This window comes from Myripristis murdjan, chromosome 9 (genome assembly GCF_902150065.1).
Source record: "Myripristis murdjan chromosome 9, fMyrMur1.1, whole genome shotgun sequence".
Lineage (NCBI taxonomy): Eukaryota > Metazoa > Chordata > Actinopteri > Holocentriformes > Holocentridae > Myripristis > Myripristis murdjan.
In genome coordinates this window covers 166,755-189,747 of record NC_043988.1, presented here as the reverse complement: position 1 = coordinate 189,747, position 22,993 = coordinate 166,755, and the positions used below count along the sequence as shown (strand labels likewise).

The following is a 22,993-nucleotide window of genomic DNA, read 5'->3' as shown; positions in this document are numbered from 1 at the left end:
CAGTTTTATGTGTGTTGAAGTGATGAAGCTGCCATGACAATGTAATTTCCTGCAAAGGATTAATAAAGTATCATTCATTCATTCATTCATGATGGTTATTGTGATTCTGAGCGAGCGTCTCGCGCACCCGTCATCACGTTTTCCGAAGACGTCATGACGTGGCTCTGAATTGGCTCCACTTTGCTCTTCACCGGTGGAAAAGCAAACCGGTTCTTTGTTGGCACCAGTTAAGCACCGGCTCTAGCACCAGCTCCGAACTAGCACCAGGTTTTTTCTGGTGGAAAAGGGGCAATAGACATGGCGGTTGGAACCAAAGATCTCAAATTTGGACTCATCAGACCAAAGCACAGATTTCCACTGGTCTAATGTCCATTCCTTGTGTTTGTTGGCCCAAACAAATCTCTTCTGCTTGTTGCCTCTCCTTAGCGGTGGTTTCCTAGCAGCTATTTGACCATGAAGGCCTGATTCGCGCAGTCTCCTCTTAACAGTTGTTCTAGAGATGGGTCTGCTGCTAGAACTCTGTGTGGCATTTATCTGGTCTCTGATCTGAGCTGCTGTTAACTTGCGATTTCTGAGGCTGGTGACTCGGATGAACTTGTCCTCAGAAGCAGAGGTGACTCTTGGTCTCCCTTTCCTGGGTTGGTCCTCATGTGTGCCAGTTTTGTTGTAGCGCTTGATGGTTTTTGCAACTCCACTTGGGGACGCATTTAAAGTTTTTGCAATTTTCCGGACTGACTGACCTTCATTTCTTAAAGTAATGATGGCCAATGATTGGTTCTTGCCATAATATGAATTTTAACAGTTGTCCAATAGGGCTGTCGGCTGTGTAGTAACCTGACTTCTGCACAACACAACTGATGGTCCCAACCCCATTGATAAAGCAAGAAATTCCACTAATTAACCCTGATAAGGCACACCTGTGAAGTGAAAACCATTTCAGGTGACTACCTCTTGAAGCTCATCGAGAGAATGCCAAGAGTGTGCAAAGCAGTAATCAGAGCAAAGGGTGGCTATTTTGAAGAAACTAGAATATAAAACATGTTTTCAGTTATTTCACCTTTTTTTGTTAAGTACATAACTCCACATGTGTTCATTCATAGTTTTGATTCCTTCAGTTAGAATCTACAGTGTAAATAGTCATGAAAATAAAGAAAACACATTGAATGAGAAGGTGTGTCCAAACTTTTGGCCTGTACTGTATATCGTATCGTGAGCTGAATATTGTGTATCGTATCGTGAGATTAGTGTATCGCTACAGCCCTAATATATTTATTTATTTATTTATTTATTTATTTATATTTTTTTCCCAATATTAGCTTTTGAAATGTCTAACTATGGGTTTTTAGGGGTGCTGAATCTATTGCAGCCATTAGTTTTTAGTAAGATTGACTCAAAGTCCACAAAAAGTCCATTAAAAGTGGTTTTATTGAACAATTACAAAACAAAACTTCCTCAATCAGTTTAAAAATTTAACAAACCTCATCCCCTGCATCTCCCTCACTCCTGTTATCATCTGGCTGGTTGATGTTCTGGCAAGAGTTACCATGACAGTTCCCACAAGCAGAAATACACTTGACTCCTTGCTTTTTACAGCAGCACCTGAGAGTGTCATAGTCCCCTGCACAGTTGCAGCTGACAAACCTCAGAAGGTAGTCTGGTGCATTGGGATCTGTTGAAAAGACTGGTGCATAACCTTGTTCTCTTTCCATCCATACTCCAGGACATCCAATGATGGACTTTGTACCAGTGGCCAATCTCTGGTCTGGAGATATGCCCGCAGAGAGTGCTGTGCTGCATCTCCTGTAGTCGCTTGCTGAAGATATCAAATCTTAAGTCTTGCAAATCTTCAGGTGGATTTCCGCGGAATATGAGCTTGAACCGTTCACAGCCAGCTTTGATGATGTCACTTTTCTTGGCGCTGATGTCTGTAAACACATCCATGGCCCTCTCTGCTTTGTCAGTCTTGCAGAGCTTGGTGAGCAAAGTTGGTTTGCTAAACCCAGAAATTGCTGATACTGTATCGCAGCCAGAGAAGCTGTGTAGGAAGATCAGATATTTACGGTATCTCTCCAGGAGGGCCTCCCGGATCTTTCCAACATCGTAAGATGTGTCTTTAGCTGTTGTGAGGAACACTGGGATTGTTTGCCTCCAGACGTTTCCCCGAGGATTTGGCCGTGGATAAATTGGGAGGTGTTACTAGACACCTATAGGAACACATGGTTAAAAAAAAAAATAATAATTTAGAATTTTTTTTGCAGATTAACATGGTGTTTTAAGTGATTATTTGATTTTATGAATATTGTTGTTTTTTTTTTTGTTTTGTTTTTTGTCTGATAACAGCAACATGCTCTTTTCAGTATATCTTATTTATGTTAATGTAGAATAATTCAGTTTCAGCTAAATATCAAGGTTGGGCTGAGCTCACACCATATGATATTTTTAGCAGGGGTCAGAAAATGCACACCTACTCTATGTAATTTTATAATTTAACAGATAACAATGTAAGAGAGACCTTCAGAGTCAGAGACGTTATAAATCTTTGACTTTATCCTCATGTTTCAGCAGGACTCCAGCCCTCCCCCCTTGTACGAGGAGACAGCAGCGAGACAGATTGCAGGAGGAGGAAGCTCTGAAGAAGAGGAGGAAGATGAGCCGCAATCTGAACCTACACGCCTCGGCTGGGTGCAAGGAGTCATGGTAAGCGGGGTTCTGCCAGGGATTTGAGGACTGATACTATACTTTTGAGTTTTAGCTGCCAGTATCTCATATATATTGAATTATATTTTAATTTGACTGTTTACATGCAAAAATGTATTCAGAGCCAACCTTAAATGTTAGCCTGGATTGCAGTCCAAATGTTAGCAACCTGAATCACCTGTTCTTATGCTGTCTTGAACACATCCTTGGCCCATTTCATCTGCAAACAAATGATTTGACTAATGTTTTAACTAACTAATGATTTAAAAAATTATTGTTGATAAGATATTTTAATTGAAGTTTGTTTATTTTTTTGACCAAGCTAACATTTATGTTAGTGGCCATGGTAACAGTCCATGTTATGCTGAAACCCTTTTGTTTATAAGCAAAACAAATTACAAGTATTTGACTATGTACTATTCAAAACCAGGAAATGCGATCACTAGACTGTAGACCTCTAACAAGAGAGCTGATCTAGTATCTTCAAAAGTTTGAACATATCTTGATGACAAACATGTCCTTGATGGAGGTCATTATTAACTGGAACTTACTATATGTAGGATTCCACCTTACAATGCCAATTAAGTATTCACCCTTCTTGACCTTGGGGTACTGGACCTTCACCTCTCTATATGTGGTCTGAGATTCCTCATGGTCTGCATTCTTGTTGTAGTGCATGCATTCTAAAAGCAATCTAAGTTTAAAAAGGGACAAATAGTAGACTTACAATCAAGCCCACAAAGGGTTAACATATAGACCAGGCTACAAAGAGTTAACTGTGTGGCAGTGTTGTGGCCAATCAGAATGCACATTTGCAGAAACCTAGCTAGGTTGGATCTATTAAGATGCAATATGCCGATAGGATAGGACCTTAGGACCTTGTGCTCAATGGTAAAAACAATACTTAGATAAAGCACTAAAAATCATCACATAATGCTCTCCAATCAGTATGGTAATAATTCATACTTTGTTGTAAGCTTGTAGCTGTGTGCGAGGGAAGCCCTGATGACAGAAACCTGTTGAGTGAAACAGATGAACTTCCGAATTGGTGAGTTGCGGAGAGAGAGAGAAAAAAACTGTAACACATGTCGCTATTTAAGCTAGCAGATTTTAAGTGAATGAACGAATGAATAAATGAATTTGATGATGAATCGTGCTTTTAGCCAATGCTACTACGCTAGACTGGAGTGAAACTGTTCTACATTTAAGCTGGACAGAGTAAAGTTGCAGAGAGCGTGATGTCATGAGTGTTTAACTGCTCAATGTTTTCTGTGGCTAGTAGAGCTAATGAATGGTTGATAATGAAGCAAATTGAGTCATGATGTTGATTACTTTATTTTATTGTTACATTATTAATGTAATTTAGTTTTGCTTTAATTAAAAATATATATTTACAGTGTTTAAAATCAAAAGGAAATAACAGTTTATTTACATTTCACTGTAAAATTCATTTATTGTGAAAAAAATTGATGGTGAGCCCACCCGAAGAAACCTGTAGATCCCTGGTTTCCCTGGATTGAACCACTCAGAGCCAAGAACTGTCATCCTTACTACTCATCTACTATAGTGGTAGGATAAGCATCACAAACAGCACGAGTCCTACACTCCAGTTGCGTTACACTCTCAGCCCACTTGCAAAAGCCCAATCCTTTGACATTGACTTTATCCTTTTTACTTTGACCTTGGACAGGAAAATCCCCTTAATTCTTCTCCTCAAACACATTGCCAGTGTTGGTGGTAGGACTGAGTATTCGCACTGATGAAGTGATGTATTATTGACGTTGGTTACAGCGATTTTGTTATTGCTTAAAGGTGAAAAGTGAACCATTGTAATGTGAAAGTGAGTTGGATACAGTTATGTACTTGTCAGATCTGTATATTGATATTTGAGATACTGAATCACTTGGAAAAAAAAAGGGTGTACCTGAGAGTTAAAACCACCTAGTCAGACTAGTCAGAGAGGGAAAGAAATAAGTTCAATCAATCAATCAATCAATCAAACTTTATTTATATAGCGTCAAATCACAACAGAAGTTATCTCATGACGCTTTACAGGTAGAGCGGGTAAAGACCGCGCTCTACAAATTATAGTAGAGAAACAAGAAACCCAACAGATTCCCTCCTGAGCATGCTCTTGGCGACAGTGGCAAGGTAAAACTCCCCTTTAACGGGAAGAACCCTCAGGTAGAACCAGACTCAGGGTGGACGGTCATCTACCTCTACCGGTTGGGTGGGAGGGGAGAGAGAGAGACAAGGAGACAGAGACAGGGAGATAGGGACAAACTGGGACAGCAGACAACAGCAGAAACAGCAGGGTATCCTGAACAGGTAATCTAGATGGAAGTGACACGCAGCATCTAGCCATCTCATCTGCAGCTGGATGACCTCCCAGGATGAGCAAGACAGTATGACCTAGACAAGACACAAAAAGCACAACGAAAGCAAAAGGGCAGTGGACTCTGGAACAACCTGGGCCGACCCTAACTATAAGCTTTGTCAAAAAGGAAAGTTTTAAGTCTACTCTTAAAGATAGAGAGTGAATCTGCCCTCCGTACTGAGATAGGAAGATTGTTCCACAAACGGGGAGCCTGGAATTGGAAGGATCTGCCTCCCGATCTAGTTTTAGAGATTTTGGGAACCACCAATAAACCTGCATTTTGGGAGCGCAGTGCTCTGGCAGGGTGATAAGGAATTATGAGCTCTTTCAGATAAGATGGTGCCTGCCCATTAAGAGCTTTATAGGTGAGGAGAAGAATTTTAAATTCTATTCTAGATTCTACAGGTAGCCAATGTAAAGAAGCCAATATTTGAGTAATATGATCTCTTCTCCTAGTTCTAGTCAGCACACGTGCAGCAGCGTTTTGGACCAGCTGGAGAGTCTTTAACGACTTGCTGGTACAACCTGATAATAAGGAGTTATAGTAGTCTAACCTAGAGGTAACGAAGGCGTGGATTAATTTTTCTGCGTCACTCTGTCGGTCTAATAAATAGGACTTAAACCAGTTTAAAGCTGTTCCTTTAATGCCAATTAGGTGCTCTAATCTCTGTAATAGAATGTGATGGTCGATGGTATCAAAAGCTGCACTAAGATCCAATAGCACAAGAACGGAGAGAAGTCCATTATCTGATGCGGTGGAGTACTTTGGTATATTCTGTTCTGTTGTTTGTTTTATTATGATTTTCCTAAAAAATACATAATATCGGTTCACAGCTCTATGCCTTGTGTGGTCAGTGAGTATCGCAACTAATAATCCTTACTCCTGTTTGAGTCTATGGGCCCTATCTTGCGCCAGACTCCCTAAATCCGTAATTTGCGGATTTAGGAAGAGGCGTTCCCCCGTAAAAGTTGCTATCTTGTGCACCTCCCGCTATCCGCAAAACACTTGCGCTACCCGCTATATTATGCATAGGCGTGTTTTGGGCGTTCCGCCAGTTAAACCAATCAATGTGCCAGGTGCCATTGCCTTTAAGGGCAGGATGCGCTATCCTAAATCCTAAATCTTAAACCCGCGATGGAGAGAGGGAGGTAGATTTTCTCAGGGCTTCTACTGAGGCTAAAGCAAGTTGGCTTTATATACATATTATATATTATATTATAGGCGAGTTAATTCGGGAGGTGGAGCCACATGTGTCCAAGTGGACGTGTCACAAGATTGTACTGATTGAGTAAAATCCCTGGGCCACACCACATACACACACAAGAGGCAGAGGTGGACCTATGTGTAAACTAATTTATCGACAAGGTAGATTGGGCAAATAAAATATTAAAAATAAAAATATAGCACAGCTGCTGGCTTATGATAAAACAATAAAACGTGCTGGCGTAAGTGTCCAAGTTAAAACAGTCTTTCCTCTAAACAGTCTATATGAGTAATATACTCAGTCCATTCCGGCGGCGTCCCGGTATCAGTCCGACCGCGTGCGTGGCGGGGCTCCGTCGGGGCGCGCACTGAAGCCGCCTGGGCAGGCTCTCTTAACAGCCCAAACTTTAGGGATAGCGGATAGCGGGTGGTCAGGACCACCTGCTATCCTGTGTTCTCTTATAAGCATTCTTATAAGAGAACACAGTGTTTTTCGGGATAAGCCTAGTGAGCAGACTGTGAAATCCCTAAATAGATTAGATCTGGTAGTAGGGACTGAGCTTTGAAATGTCTATTGGCAGACCGTCTTTATTACATGCTGAGGAGTCACTGTAGCCACGGGAGTGATATGCTTGTTGTTGTTGTTGTTGTGAAAAAAGCAGTCAGACATGGCTGTTTTGAAACTTTGTGCTTAGTTTGCAGATATTGTGTCAAATTAGCAGCGGTGGATTGGTACACTTGTTCTGAATGACATATTTCACATAACACTTTCTACTTTGACGATGTTTCTCTTTCAACGGAGCAGAAACCAAAGTATCACCAGATGGCACTTTGTAGATTTTCTGTGGCGACAACTATTTTCTCCGCATGTGGTTCTTCTGACTTTTCAAACATTTTTTAGCAGAGTCATGCTGTGCACCTGTGTGGGTCACTGTTGTCATTGTTGAAACCCTTTTGAAGGGCTGTGTGCGGATGGAGAAACAAAGAGTAGAACACAAGTCAAGATTTTCAGTGCGCATTTATTATCATTCATAATTATACAGTTATAATTATACAGTTTATTTAACAATTTAAATGTAAGTACTTTTTCATATTCGAAAACTATTAGAATACAGAATGTAAATTTGACATCCCCATTAGGCAGATATGTGGAGTAAGACAGCATCGCAGTGACATTGGTGCTGCCATTTGTCTCTGTGTGGTCCCTGCTCACCGCATTCTCAGCTGCTTCACTCCTTTATCTTGTTGATGTGAGCAGCGGCATGTCAAAAACACTGCCACCTCTGACATACATAATGTGGCAGTCTTCGTGAAGGGATGCACTTGGATTGCTAAATAACACAAAAATACAAAACCGATGTGAAATAACTGTTTATGATGTTAAAAGATGACTTTATTATTTACCCAAAATAATGTTAGCTAGCCAAATCCATTTCAGGTCTATACCACCAAATGACTTGATATATTTGATTTTGGTGATTCACAGATATTAAGCTACATGTCTAATGTTACAAAAAAATAGTTGTAGTTTGCTAGCAAAAGTTGACTTTATCTGATGATACCTTTGCTCCCTCTATGTTTTTTGTTTTGGCGGCTTGACTTGGACACTGGTGCTGTTTTGCGGCATTTCATACTGACATCCAACATCTCTGGCAGCTGGCTAAAAATATGGAAAGAACAAATTATTCCACATTTCATAACCAGACTTTTTACTCTTTGTGTTTTAGTGGCTTGACTTTGATAGTGGCACTGTTTTGCACCATTTCACACTGACATCCAACATCTCTGGCAGCTGCCTACAAAGATGTAAAGAAAAATTCATTAAATTTTTTATAACTAATCTTTTTCTGCTAACATGTGATTTGAGTGGCATGACTTCAAACACAGGTGCTTTATTGTGCCATTTAACACTGATATCAAACATCTGTGGTAGCTGGCTAAAACATGTAATGAACAAATTAATCAATATTTCATAACCATTTTTACATTATCGGGTCGATTCCCCGATTCTGGATCAGCGGTTGAAGACGAATGAATGAATGAATGAATTTTTACATTACCTAACAATAACCCAGTAGTGAAAATCGGATTACTTACTTTTACAAGAGGAGACATGCTTATGGTGTACAGTGAATGGATTTTCCAACAGGGAGAGGAAACTAACCATTCCTGCAGTGAACATTCCCAAACTGAGGAAGGGGTCCTCTGAAAAATGGCAGTCACGCATGAGTTCGCACAAAAATGTCCCTTTCAAAATGTGTGAACTCAAGTCATTTTCTTCTTAAACAGTGGTTAGATGGAAATGGCAAAAGACTGCAGAAGTTGGCACACCCAAAATCAGGGTGATGACCCATATTTGCTAGTTAGTTCGTAGGTGGTCCTGGACACAGGTTGTTAACTGGCAGAATTAATATGTGGAAGGGACATAAAAATTCGAGAAAGCATTTCATTGGACGCAAAATCAATATAGAATGTGTTATCAACATTTTTCATTGTTTTCCAGGAGGTGACAAACTATGAAATACCATGAAGAAAATCTAGAATAACTACTTTTTTGTCATTTTGGGCCACTGGTGTATAGGTTACGATCAGAGCAGAGATTATATATATATAATCTCTGCAGTTCATCTCCTGAACAATGACACATGTCAGCCACTTCCTCCATCGCTGAGCTCCACCAGCCTATATAATGTACATCAGCTGGGGCCAGTGTTGCCAACTTGGTGACTTTCTCGCTAAATCTGGCGACTTTCCAACTCCCCAGGGTGACTTTTTTGTCGTCTTTTCCTGGTGTTACTGGAGACTTATGGTATTTTGGAAACTGACATGAAAGCACGTATCGTTCCTCTGCAGTTCCTGTTCTCAACGAGCAGCGGGTGCTGCCGCGAGCCCCTCCCCCGCCCCAAAGTCCTCACAGGTGGTCACAGCCTCGAGCCGCGCGGCAGTCCAATTGCACCTGACTGCAGTCCGCAGATCGGGGTTGGGCTAAATGTGGGCGGAGCCATCAGGTCAGGGTTAAGGTTAGGGTGAGGGTTAGGGTTAGGGTTAGCAACCTCTTCTGGCCGCTTGCTATTGAGCAAGTGGGCGGCGTCAAATGTTTAGCTCTGCCCACGTTGAGCCACTCCCCGATCTGCGGACTGCAGTCAGGGCTTACTCCGGCAGTCGCAGGCAGCTGCAGTCAAGAGAGGAGAAGAGAGGAGACCCACCACTCCGGCCAGGCAGCAGATGAATCGCGCATGCGCAAAGCCGCCGTTGGTCCCGCCCTTCCCATAAATATGTAGTTCTAAAACATATTTAGTATTTTTTTACTCACTTTTTGTCTCTCCTATGATGTTATTCCTCTCCTACAGCGTCCATTCCAATCACGTGCAAATCGCCAATTATGCAAGTTAGGCGATGACGTCATTTGGCGACTTCTAGCGACTTTTAGGACAGCCAATAGCTACTTTCCTTACTGAGGAGTTGGCAACACTGGCTGGGGCACTTGGCACTGATGCCCCTAACCATAGATATAGAGAGAAGCTAGATACGACACACCTAGTACGGCTAAGCTAAGCTTAGCTTTTCCAGGAGTGGGAAACTTCCTCAGTCCTGCCCCAGCAGCAGAGATGCCAGCACACTGTGCAGCATATGGCTGTACAAACCTGAGGAATACTGAAACCAGGCAACTGGAAATCACCTTTCATAGATAAGAATAGTTTTTAGTTTTATATTAAGCATTATCATAATTTAGTCATGTTGAGAGCTGCTGTTACTAGCTGGCTACTAGCTAAACGGCAATGCTAGCCAGCTGCTAGGCTACCAAGAGACGATGAGGAAACAGAGGACGGTTAAAATGTAGAAGCGGCTGCGGCTGCAGCTGAGGTCGTTGAAGTAGATTCAGTCCAGGAGGACTTGCTTGTCATATTTTATACTTTTAAACTTGGTTTGATTGTCAGTTGTTCAATAAATTTGACTAAAAGTATTTAAGATGTATTTCATTGAGTTATTCTCAATGACAGCACAGAGTTAGAGTCGCACTTCTCAGGCATGCAAACTTGTCGCCAGTTTGGAAGAGACGCCTGGCTTCCGAGTCCGATGGAAAGTTTTAACGTTAGTTTGAAGGAACCGCCTTACGTTAAATTAGACTTTGCATAATGTTATGCTTCAAGCAAAATGGCTAACGTTAGTTAGCAAGACAAGCGGGCCATATGATGCTGGAATTTCCATTAGCAAGATAGCGAACTAATTAGCCAGCTAACATTAGCTAGTTCTAATGTTAAGTCCAGCATGGTCTGCTTGTCTTGCTAACTAACGTTAGCCATTTAGCTCTTAGCATATGTTTGCCATGTAAGGGCCTAGCCTTCCAGCTAACTAGCAACTCCCGTTATAGGAGGTGGGGTACCCCCCCCTCCCCGGACCCCCGTGACACTGTCACCTTTTTTACTGTGAGGAGTTTGCATGTCTGACTTCTGTAAATACAGCAGTTATAGCAAGTAGGAGGGATACTGTCAGATGTGAGTTGTAACTGAAGCAGGTTTAACAATGAACATAGTTTTATTGCAGGGGATAGCTCCCCAGGACATAGAGTAGTTGAAATCGAAACGTAAAGCATCTATCTATCTATCTATCTATCTATCTATCTATCTATCTATCTATCAGACCTAGACAGCAGGGGGTGCTGGCTCACAGTATGTGGGGGGTTAGGGGCATCAGTGCCAAGTGCCCCAGCTGATGTATGCTGTATTGGCTGGTGGAGCTCAGCGATGGAGGAAGTGGCTGAGATGTGTCATTGCTCAGGAGATTAACTGCACTGTTACTTTTGTTGCTGTTTCTCTGTTGTCTTCTGTCATCTGTTGTTCATATGGTAATCCAAGTGGAATAGGATGTGGTTTGGTTTGAGTCAGAATGTTATTGACTCTTAATGGTACTGTGTGGCTGATGACGCAGGTGCATGCTGCTGTGTGATGATGATGCCCAGAATAGAGCCTGATGTTAGATTTGAAGCGTGAGTGCAACAGGGAGAAATAATGGTAATAAAAAGTTTGCAGTGCTATTTGAGGAATCAGGGATTCTTTTATTGTTTAAAGTATTAAATGGTGGCACATAAGTAGGAAAAATGCCTGCTGCTATATGTGTATATTGGTTTATGTAGTTGCCAGGGTTTTGTTCAGGAAAACATCAAACCACAAGCCCACTACTACTACTACTCCAATCTTTGTCTTGAAATAAAGTTTTGGGGAAAACATTTTTCAAAATGGCAGCACTGGCTTTTCACGCTTATATCATCTGCTGTCGGCATCACTTTGTTTCACAGTTGGTATTTCTGGATTCTGCTGAATACCAACAATCAATTTAAATATTGACACATCACTTCTCCTCAACAAGACATGCATTTTTCGTGTTATGTGCGTGGACAAAAGCTGTGTGATGGAGCGCCTAGCCAAAATTCAACCATGTTATGTGGATGGGGAAAAAATCGCTTTAAAGGCCCCATGGCATGAAAAATGCAATTTTCGTTGTTTTTTTTTTTTTTTTTTTTTTTTGTGATAGGGAAGGTCTCAGGGCCACATAAATACTGTCCCATGCATTAAACCTGTGATAAACGGGGAAGTGCACACAGCCCGTTCTTTGAAACTCTCCCTGTAAAACGAGTGGATTGCACTTCCGCCTCTTTGTGATGTCACAAAAAGTGCGACTCTGCCCACTTCAACTAGCCAGCCTGCCTCCGCTCCCCAGGCAACAAGCTAACAAGTTCGCGACATGCTGAAGAAACATTGTTGCGCCGTAGACGGATGCAAGGAGACTCATGTTTCATTGCACAGTCTTCCAAAAGAAACACACATTAGAGACCAGTGGCTGATGTCAGTTTTTTCCCGGGTCCCACAGGATTTTAGCCCAAATTTGCTTGTCTGGCTCATTTCAGCGGTTGAATGCCAGTTCAATGCCGGTTTCGCGAAGAAACTATTGGTAAAGCAGACTGCTGTCCCCACATTGTCTGGACCAACGTCAACTCTGCAACCGGTATTGGATTTTTTTTCTCTGTCTCATCAAGACGGTAACATTTTTGAAAGTTTTCATTAGTACCGCTGATAGCGTTATAGCTGTTAACTGGACTGCCGAATAGTGACTAAGACTGTTGTTAAATCAATGGAGTTTTCACATTCCTTTTTTTAAAAAACACGTTACCTTTTACCAGACATTATTATTTTGATTAGTGTTACTCTGTACTGTGACATTTGCTTGTTAACGTTACAATTTATTTAACAAACATAACTATTTAACCAGAATGGTTAAATATAACATATTTAACCATTCTGAAACATCCTGTAATAAACGGATTTGAGGTGGTTCGGTGTCTCCTGCCGTCTGTGGTTCGGGAACTGAGTCTTTACATAGTGGCAATTTGGTCATAATTTCAGAAGCCAGTATTTTTTATTTGCACCTAAAACCTGATTGCACTTAGGTTTGATACATGCTAAAATGTTTATTAATTTAGAAGTTATAAACTTGTTAGTCATTTACAAAAGCTGCCAGCTGATACCAAAAGAGAGCAACGTCTGGACAATAACAAAATAAATGCATAATATCCTCCTCCTCATCGCTGCAGAATCTACATGTATTATCATCTGTTATTCTCCATATTTTAAGCATCTTTCTTGTTGCTAATATTTTATAGAAAATTTTTAACTGAAAAACCCATAAATAAGTTAAACAAGATGATTTATAAATGTTTTTAAAGAAGTTCAACCAAGGAAGTGGAGTATAAAAAATATTCTTCCAATACGTTTGAAAATAATATGGGTGAGCTGCTATTTTTTTTGAAAACACAAAGAACTTATACATGTCAGAATTAATCTTCCCTTGTCCCAACCATTTACAATTCTTAATATATGGGTGGCAAACTCCTAAATCTTCCTGAGATTTTCCAAGCTTTAATCGCCGAGACGAGGGAATTGCAGAGAGTAACTGCATATAGCTCAATTTTGAGCAAACATCCCCATATTTTGAGACTAACAATTCAAAAGTAAGAAATACTCCTTCACTATTCACTAAATCATTCACAAAATAAATATAATTATCTAAAAATATTTGCCAGTAAACAGGTTTTCTCTCTATACAGCTATTTTCATTTAGCCATAAAATCTGCTGTCTGATCTCTGATGAATTATTTGGCATAGAAAACTGAAATTGAAGCCACAGCGGCAGTGAGTTTCTAAAAAAGATAGAAAGATTAGGAAAAAAAGTACTTAAGCGTACCATTGAGGCAGGGCATAATTGAAAGAATGGATATAATTTTCCAATAGATGGACCGCACTGAGCAAGAAATAGCTTGGATGAAAATCATTCATGATTATTATATAATTGTTGTATCCATGCAGCTTTTAAAGTAAAATCAAGTGCTGAAAGACTTCTTAAACCCAGGCCCCCATTCTCACGCGTATTATACAAATGATTACTTTTAATTTTGTCAGTTTTACCGCTCCAAATAAAATTAAAAATTCTTTTTTCATATGTTTTTAAAAAAGTTGCATCAGGAGAAGGCAGAACCTGCAAAAGATAAGTAAATTGTGAAAGTATCAGAGAATTAATTACAGTAATTTTTCCATAAATAGAAAGATATTTACCTCTCCAAGCCTGGAGAATTCTGTCCACTTCTTTGAGCTTTAGATCAAAATTGATTTTCACAAGAACGTTTTTATCGACTGGTATATATATTCCTAATATGTTCACAGGGCCATCAAAACATTTTACAGGAAACTTGAAAATTTTAAGGATAGAGCATTTCTCATAATTCGGTTTCAATCCTGATAAAGAAGCAAAAAGATCTAATTCTAGGGTAAGGGAGTCTAAAGAAAGATAATCCGCTTTCATATGAAACGAAGCATCATCTGCGTAAAATGAACACTTTGATTCAAGACCATTAATATCCAAGCCTTTTATATTGACATTGTTTCTGATTCTTATAGCCAGCATTTCGATTGAAAGAATAAATAAATATGCAGATAAAGGGCAGCCTTGCTTAACACCTCTAGAAAGTGTAATTAAATCAGAAATGTGTTCATTATTTATAATTCTACTACAAGGATTTTGATAGAGCACATGGACCCATTTAATAAAGGTTTCACCAAAATTATAGCAAACATTGATAAATAAACTTCCACTTGATCATATCAAAAGCCTTCTCAAAATCGGCAATGAATATTAGACCAGGCAAATTTTCTTTGTTGTAATATTCAATTAATTCAAGGAGACGTCTGATACTATCACCTATAAAACGGCCTTTCAAGAAACCTGTTTGAGGGGTCTGAGGGTTATTTAATTTTACCGGATCTTTTGCCTGACCTTCTGCGTCCTGTTTTAGTAGTGAAGAAATTAAACCTTCTTTTTGAGAATTAGACTGATGACCAACATCTAAAGAAATGTTATAACAGGAAAGCAAATGATCCTTAATTTCATTGAAAAAGTTCTATAGACTTGGACTGGTATTCCATCTAGTCCTGGTGATTTTCCATTTTGAAATGAACATATAGCATCATACAGCTCTTCCTCATTAATTGGGTCTAAGTTTTGGATAAGGACATAACTCCATATACTTAAGCAAAGAAAAATTTGTAGACTGCTTTGTATCCTCATTAAAAATCCCTGTATAATACTCCATTAGTATTTTAGTTATGTCATTTCTGGATGTAGTAACCGTTCCATCATTGTGCATAAGTTTTAATATATTTTTCCTAGATATATTTCTATTTTGAATTTGCAAAAAGTATTTATTAAATTTTTCACCGTACTTCATCCATGTTGCCTTACTTCTGTGTATAATTCCTTTAACTTTATTCTGATAGAACCTCTCTAGTTCTTTTTCTTTGTCATCTAGTACTTGCAAATCTTGGTCAATACAGTCAGATCTATTTTCATCCAAGCGATTTCTAATATTTTTTACATCATCTAACAATTTTCTTTCTCTACTACAGGTTTGTTTATACTTCCATGCAGAATATTTTATAGCATGACCTCTAAATGTACATTTAAATGTATCCCACACAATGTGTGGATTTGCAGAACCATTATTAAAGGGAAAAAAAATCAATTTTTTGATAAATAAATAAATTGTCTTGTTTTAACACTAAATGTCTGATTAAATGACTGATTAAATTTCCAATATCCTCTACCGCTATTAGTATTTGCAAAATTACGTTTTAATATAATAAGATGGTGGTCGGATTGAAATCTTTGAGCTATCGTTACTTGGCTAGTATTTGCAGTTAAAGAAAAAGAAATAAGAAAAATATCTATTCTACTAGCAGATGCATGTCTTCGCCAAGTATATCTAATTAGGTCTGGAGTCTTTATTCTCCAGATATCTACTAGGTCTATAGCGGACATCATAGATGTAAGGGCATATCGCTTCTTTTCTTGATAGTCTCCTCCTCCACCAGCTCTATCCTTGGAAGGTTGGAGGGCAATATTATGGTCTCCTGTTTGAATTACTGAAATATCATAATGCTGAATCATTCCATATAAATTCTCAAAAAAATCAGGATCTTTATTATTTGGAGCATATACATTAACCAAGCAAAAACGTATTTTTTCAAGTTCAATATCTAAAATGATTATTTGACCATCCATATCACATTCCATCTTATGCACACAAAAATCTAAATACTCTTTAAACAAAACCAAAATTCCTCTTTGATTTCTCAAACCATGATTAAAGAAAATAGATCCCTGCCATTCTCATTTCCGTCTTCCTTCATCTTCCTGTGTAGAGTGCGTTTCTTGTAGACATATATCATCTCTTTTTTGTCCGCTTCCCAGGTAAATATTTCAATCCTTTTTATATCATTTGCCAAACCATTGCAATTATAGCTGGCAATACATAGAGAGTCAATACTTATCATGACTTAAAGAAAGAAGAAATAATAATAATAATAATAATAATAAAATAACATAGGCCTATCTGCAAATAGAGCTTTATTACTAATCTTAGAGGCTCATCCCAAACTTGTATATCAGTGTATGCACAAACAAACACAGGACAATAACAAAAAATAAAAATAACAACATGTAGGGCTCTAGTTTCCCGGCGCAGCGCAGGGTGGCGCAGTGAGGCGCACCCCGCGCAGAGCTAGTTTCGACCAGCGCAACGCGCGAGGCGAACGGTTTCCAAGTTTCGCAGACGGATCTGCGCCGAGATGGGAGTGGCGGCGCAGCAGGGGGAGGTGTCGACAGATTCAGCTTGGCGCAGTGACAGTTTCGTGCCAAAAGGCTTCGCCGAGGTGCGCCAAAAGCTCGCCTCCTGAAACCACGTCTACTTTCGGCTCAAGGCGCAGCGTGGCTGGCGCAGTGGAAGTTTGGCTGACAGGCGGGCAGTGCGCACATGTCACCACAACCTCACAGGCAGGTTTCCAGAATGTCAGGCACATTAACAATGCAATAAATACCCACAGAAACCACTATTCAATGCTACTATCTCAGTCAGCACATAAACGTATCTCCATATCGACTGTGCCGTCACAACTGATGTCAGATCAAAGGAGATTGGCACCGTAATGGAAACCCAACCTGATCACCTGTCAGTCAAACAACGTGTCCCATACAGTGATGTCTTTTTTCCAGTTATGGTGTCTGGCGCTGCCCCTGTTAACTACAGTTTTTCTTCCATATATATTTAAATATTCCACTCTGGGTTTTCGTTATCCGGCAATCACCGGACTATGACTGGTAAAATCTGCCAAAGTCCGGTAATTTTTAAATGTCCGGTGAAAATATTCACAATTTGAATTTTATTAAAACAGTCAATTTCCACGTAATTTTATTTATAATTTAAAAAAAAAAAAAAATAGACTGCGTGATCCCTGTCTCCGGTGTACCAGAGGGAGAGAGAGGTTTTTTTTCTGCAGAACCGGATCAAAACAGCGCGGAGAACAAGGTCACAAGACTGATGCGCATTGCAAGTTGCGGTGAGACACTTGAGACTTTTGATTTTAATTCAGCTGATGAATTAAGTTTTTATTGCATCTATTTGATTTCAAGTTGGCAGCACGCCGCGTTATTAAAATGATATGAGCCAGTTTTTTTGTTTGCAAATTGTAGTTGCAATTGTATGCAACGTTCATGTTAAAAGAGCACAGGCTTGTGCAATATTTATTTATTAATTTTAGACGTTACGCACGTGAGTCAATTGACGGCACTAATTTTATTTGATAAGCCTGCTTTTCAATAAAAAGATTACGCTATAAATTGACATGCCTTGATATCATTCTTATATAGCCTGCATATAATTTTAAGCTCAGTAAATTCAGATAATATTTGACCGGAATTTCAAACATTTGTCCGGTAAATTGAAAACCTGCCGGTCACGTTGTCCTGTGCCAATTTTTTCTAACGGAAACTCTGATTTGCCCTGTGATGGACTGGCGACCTGTCCAGGGTGTTTCCTTGCCTTCGCCCTGTGAGCGCTGGGATAGGCTCCACCACCCCCACCCGCGACCCTAGTGAGGATAAGCGGTTTAGAAGATGAATGAATGAATGAAACCCTGATTCCACACATATAGAAAATGTAAAATGCATCGGTTCCTTGACAGACACTGGGCGTTTAGAACAGCGAATGTAAAAGCTTTCATGAACCGGATTTTGTTTTAATCTCTAGTGTGTTGTTGCATCAGTAAGTGATGGAGTCGAAAGTTGCAAAACAAACATGTAGGCTATTTATATGAATATGGTGAGGATTATCCTTTGAGGTAAAAACATTCATTAAAAATGGGGGCTTCACAGTAAAATTTATATTTGCTCGTAAAAATCAATAACTTTAACAGACGGTGACAGAGCTGGAAAAAAAGAGATGCGAGGCAGGTAGGTAATGGAAAGACAGGGGACTCAGGAAGACGAATTTAAGGATAGATGCATGGATGGATGGATGGATGGGTGGTTAGATGGATGGATGGACAGATGGGTGGCAGGTAGCTCCAGCAACATCGCAGCATCCAAGACTGGCCTCAGTGCGTGTGTGATGCGGCTGCTCTCTTCATCCATGTCAAATGTGTAGACTACCACTACGCCTTTGCGCAGCGCATTTTAAAGGCGAGGACAGGGGCTCATTTGATTGGTTTAAAGTGAATCGGCTGTGTCAAACCCACTCCACGCCTTCTCTCCTCCCTTGCGCCGGTAGGAGGAACGGCGCAGTAGTTGCGCCAAGGCGCACGGCGTGCCAAACTTGCAAAATCCACTTGGACACACCCAGTTGGCGCAGCGCAGCTGCACTGCGCCCGCGCCTCGCCAGGTCTGCGAAACTAGAGCCCGTAGTGTTAGCCTACGTTAAAGGACTACCAGCATGTCAGTGGCAAAAAAAAGAGAAAAAAAAATATGCAAAGGGAGATAATTATAGCTAGATCTATATCTTAGGTCTCATTCTGCTACTCGGTGTCCTGAATCAGCATCATCAACTGGTATGAAAAGCCAGGGTGTAACAGTTTTGTCTTTATATAGCTCACCGTCAAAGTATAGCTTGTCAGCAACAAGCCTTACCCTGCCTTTTCCTTTTTTCTTTGTTTTCTCCTCCCGGAAAATGGGAAGCAGTGCTCTCCTCCTGTCCACAATCTCTGTTGGAAACTGCTGACTGATGCCAAAAGGTTTCCCTCTCAGTGTCGGGCCCAGACTAAAGACCGTATCTCACTGTTTATAGTGCTCAAAGTATGCGATGACCGCTCTGGGTTTAACCTGCATCACCACCTCTGTGAATAGGGGATTCTCCGCCGAGGCTGGGGGTCTCCGTGCGCCCAGCCTGTGCGCTCTGTGGAAGGTGATCTCCCGGGCAGCTTCTCTGCTCATCCCCAGCGTATCCATGAAAAAGTTTCTGAGCGCCTCCTCAGCAGTCTCATCCTTGTTCTCAGGGATCCCAGTGAAAATCAAATTATCCCACATGGATCACGTCGTCGTGTAATACAATGGAGTTGCAGGTGCCCTTCACAGTGCCATATACAAACATCAAGCTATACAAATGAACAAACATGAAGAGAAATTGGCAACATAAAAGAGACAAGGGACAATATTGAGGTAGTATATATAATATAACATATACACTACTCACAAAAAGTTAGGGATATTCGGCTTTCGGGTGAAATTTCAGGATGAACCTAAAATGCATTATAACCTTTACAGGTGAACTTAATGTGACCTTCTGTAAACTTTTGAATGCACATGTCCAACTGTTCAATGTTTCAGTACTTTTTGCAGAAGTTGCTGTTCTCTAACAAGGAGTTTAACGGCAAAATTCACAACAGGTGTTTGATCCATGAATTGACCAATAAATTTCCTGGTTCAATTAGAATTGGTATTTAAACAGTCTGCCTCATCATGCTGTTCACATTTTGACATCATGAAACCAAGACAACACCTAACAATTGATCAGCAGCACCTCGCCATTGCGAGGCTTCAAACAGGATGTTCTCAGTCGGAAGTGGCCACTGAGCTTAGAGTGTCACAGAGTGTCATCAGTAGGTTGCAACAGAGATACAGAGAGACTGGAAGAGTCACAGAAAGGCATAGAAGTGGACATCCTTTGGCCACATCCCAAACTGATGACTGCTTCATTGTGAACAGTGCCCTGCGGAACCGGATGATGAATGCCATTCAACTCCAGGCACATTTAAGGGAGGTGAGAGGCACCCAAGTGTCACGTCAGACCATTCGAAACCGTTTACATCAGCATGGTCTGCGTGCTAGACGACCTGCAAGGGTACCTGACCACACCACCAGGCACAGGTGTCATCGTCTTGCATGGGCCAGGGAGCATTTACGCTGGACGAGGGACCAGTGGGCCTCAGTGCTGTTCTCTGATAAAAGCCGATTCATGTTGAGCAGAAATGATGGCCGCCAACGATGTTGGAGACGTCAAGGAGAGCACTATGCATCAGCCACTGTTGTCACCAGACGAGCCTTTGGTGGTGGTGGTGTTACTGTGTGGGCAGGTGTGTCTAGTCAGTACAGAACTGCCCTACACTTTGTGAATGGTACAGTGACAAGCCCATACTACCTGAATAACATCATTAATCCAGTCATTGTGCCCCTGCATGAACAACACAGGCCTAATTTCATCTTCATGGACGACAATGCTCCAGCTCATCGAGGTCGTATCATTAGGGAACGGTTGCTGGAGACTGGGGTACCTCAATATGGAGTGGCCTGCACTTTCTCCAGACCTGAATCCCATAGAAAACCTATGGGATCAGCTGAGTTGCCGTGTAGAGGCTCGGAGCTCTGTACCCCAGAACCTCAATGTCGCCTCAAGGGCCGCCCTTCAAGAAGAGTGGGATGCCATGCCTCAGCAGACAATAAGTCGACTTGTGAACAGCATGAGATGTCGTTGTCAAGCTGTAATTGATGCTCAAGGGCACATGACAAGTTATTGAGACACTGACATTTTTTGTTGTGGTATATCCACCACTGTTGTTGGCTTTTGTTTCAATAAATTGTTTGAGATGAGGAAATCACCAGTGCATGCTTCTACTTAAATGCCCTACTTTCATGATATAATATCACTGTAGCGTGAACTTTTTACATTTTCCGTAAATTTCCCCCGAAAGCCAAATATCCCTAACTTTTTGTGAGTAGTGTATATTCAGTACAGGCCAAAAGTTTGGACACACCTTCTCATTCAATGCGTTTTCTTTATTTTCATGACTATTTACATTGTAGATTCTAACTGAAGGAATCAAGACTATGAATGAACACAGGTGGAGTTATATACTTAATAAAAAAAAGGTGAAATAACTGAAAACATGTTTTATATTCTAGTTTCTTCAAAATAGCCACCCTTTGCTCTGATTACTGCTTTGCACACTCTTGGTATTCTCTCGATGAGCTTCAAGAGGTAGTCACCTGAAATGGTTTTCCAACAGTCTTGAAGGAGTTCCCAGAGGTGTTTAGCACTTGTTGGCCCCTTTGCCTTCACTCTGCGGTCCAGCTCACCCCAAACCATCTCGACTGGGTTCAGGTCCGGTGACTGTGGAGGCCAGGTCATCTGCCGCAGCACTCCATCACTCTCCTTCTTGGTCAAATAGCCCTTACACAGCCTGGAGGTGTGTTTGGGGTCATCGTCCTGTTGAAAAATAAATGATCGTCAAACTAAATGCAAACCGGATGGGATGGCATGTCGCTGCAGGATGCTGTGGTAGCCATGCTGGTCCAGTGTGCCTTCAATTTTGAAAAATCCCCAACAGTGTCACCAGCAAAACACCCCCACACCATCACAGCTCCTCCTCCATGCTTCACAGTGGGAACCAGGCATGTGGAATCCATCCGTTCACCTTTTCTGCATCTCACAAAGACACGGCGGTTGGAACCAAAGATCTCAAATTTGGACTTATCAGACCAAAACACAGATTTCCACTGGTCTAATGTCCATTCCTTGTGTTTCTTGGCCCAAACAAATCTCTTCTGCTTGTTGCCTCTTCTTAGCAGTGGTTTCCTAGCAGCTATTTGACCATGAAGGCCTGATTCTCGCAGTCTCCTCTTAACAGTTGTTCTAGAGATGGGTCTGCTGCTAGAACTCTGTGTGGCATTTATCTGGTCTGTGATCTGAGCTGCTGTTAACTTGTGATTTCTGAGGCTGGTGACTCGGATGAACTTGTCCTCAGAAGCAGAGGTGACTCTTGGTCTTCCTTTCCTGGGTCGGTCCTCATGTGTGCCAGTTTCGTTGTAGCGCTTTATGGTTTTTGCGACTCCACTTGGGGACACATTTAAAGTTTTTGCAATTTTCCGGAATGACTGAGCTTCATTTATTAAAGTAATGATGGCCACTCGTTTTTCTTTAGTTAGCTGATTGGTTCTTGCCATAATATGAATTTTAACAGTTGTCCAATAGGGCTGTCGGGTGTGTAGTAACCTGACTTCTGTACAACACAACTGATCGTCCCAACCCCATTGATAAAGCAAGAAATTCCACTAATTAACCCTGATAAGGCACACCTGTGAAGGGAAAACCATTTCAGGTGACTACCTCTTGAAGCTCATCGAGAGAATGCCAAGAGTGTGCAAAGCAGTAATCAGAGCAAAGGGTGGCTATTTTGAAGAAACTAGAATATAAAACATGTTTTCAGTTATTTCACCTTTTTTTTGTTAAGTACATAACTCCACGTGTTCATTCATAGTTTTGATTTCTTCAGTGAGAATCTACAATATAAATAGTCATGAGAATAAAGAAAACGCATTGAATGAGAAGGTATGTCCAAACTTTTGGCCTGTACTGTATATATATATATATATATATATATATATATATATACATATATATATATATATATATATATATATATATATATATATTATAAACACACAAAAAGTAAGGAAATTTGTGTTTGCTAGATTATTTCTTTGTTCCCTTTTAAATGGTGCCACATTTGTAAGGAACATGCATTGTAGTGAGTATTTTTCATTATTGACGAGGCATCTTGTTAGTTTTCTTTTGCTGCTTTATTTACAATATTTACATAAACTTTTGGTTTTCAAAGAGGACAAACATTTCCTTAGTACATGGGAGACTCCAGGTAAGACTGAGGGCCTCTCTCCTTCATCAGGCTTAATACTCCCAGCTGTGTTCAATTCCCATTTTTCCCACAGACTCCCCCCATAGCACTCAGGGTGGAGCTGTTATAGGTCAGGTCATCTTGGAGGATACCAGGTACCAAGTACCAGAAGCTGGTACCCCCAGGTACCACAAAACAAGAGTCAGTAGC

The 22,993-nt window shown here is 40.7% G+C and overlaps 1 protein-coding gene across 1 annotated transcript in view; it reads left to right on the top strand.

Moving 5' to 3' along the window:
* The window catches only part of slc12a3 (solute carrier family 12 member 3), a 163,448-nt gene that overhangs the window by 5,687 nt on the left and 134,768 nt on the right, over nucleotides 1-22,993 (top strand). Inside the window, exon 2 of the mRNA XM_030060541.1 lies at nucleotides 2,566-2,697. Coding sequence (XP_029916401.1) covers nucleotides 2,566-2,697 — 132 coding nt within the window. The remainder of the gene's footprint in view (nucleotides 1-2,565; nucleotides 2,698-22,993) is intronic.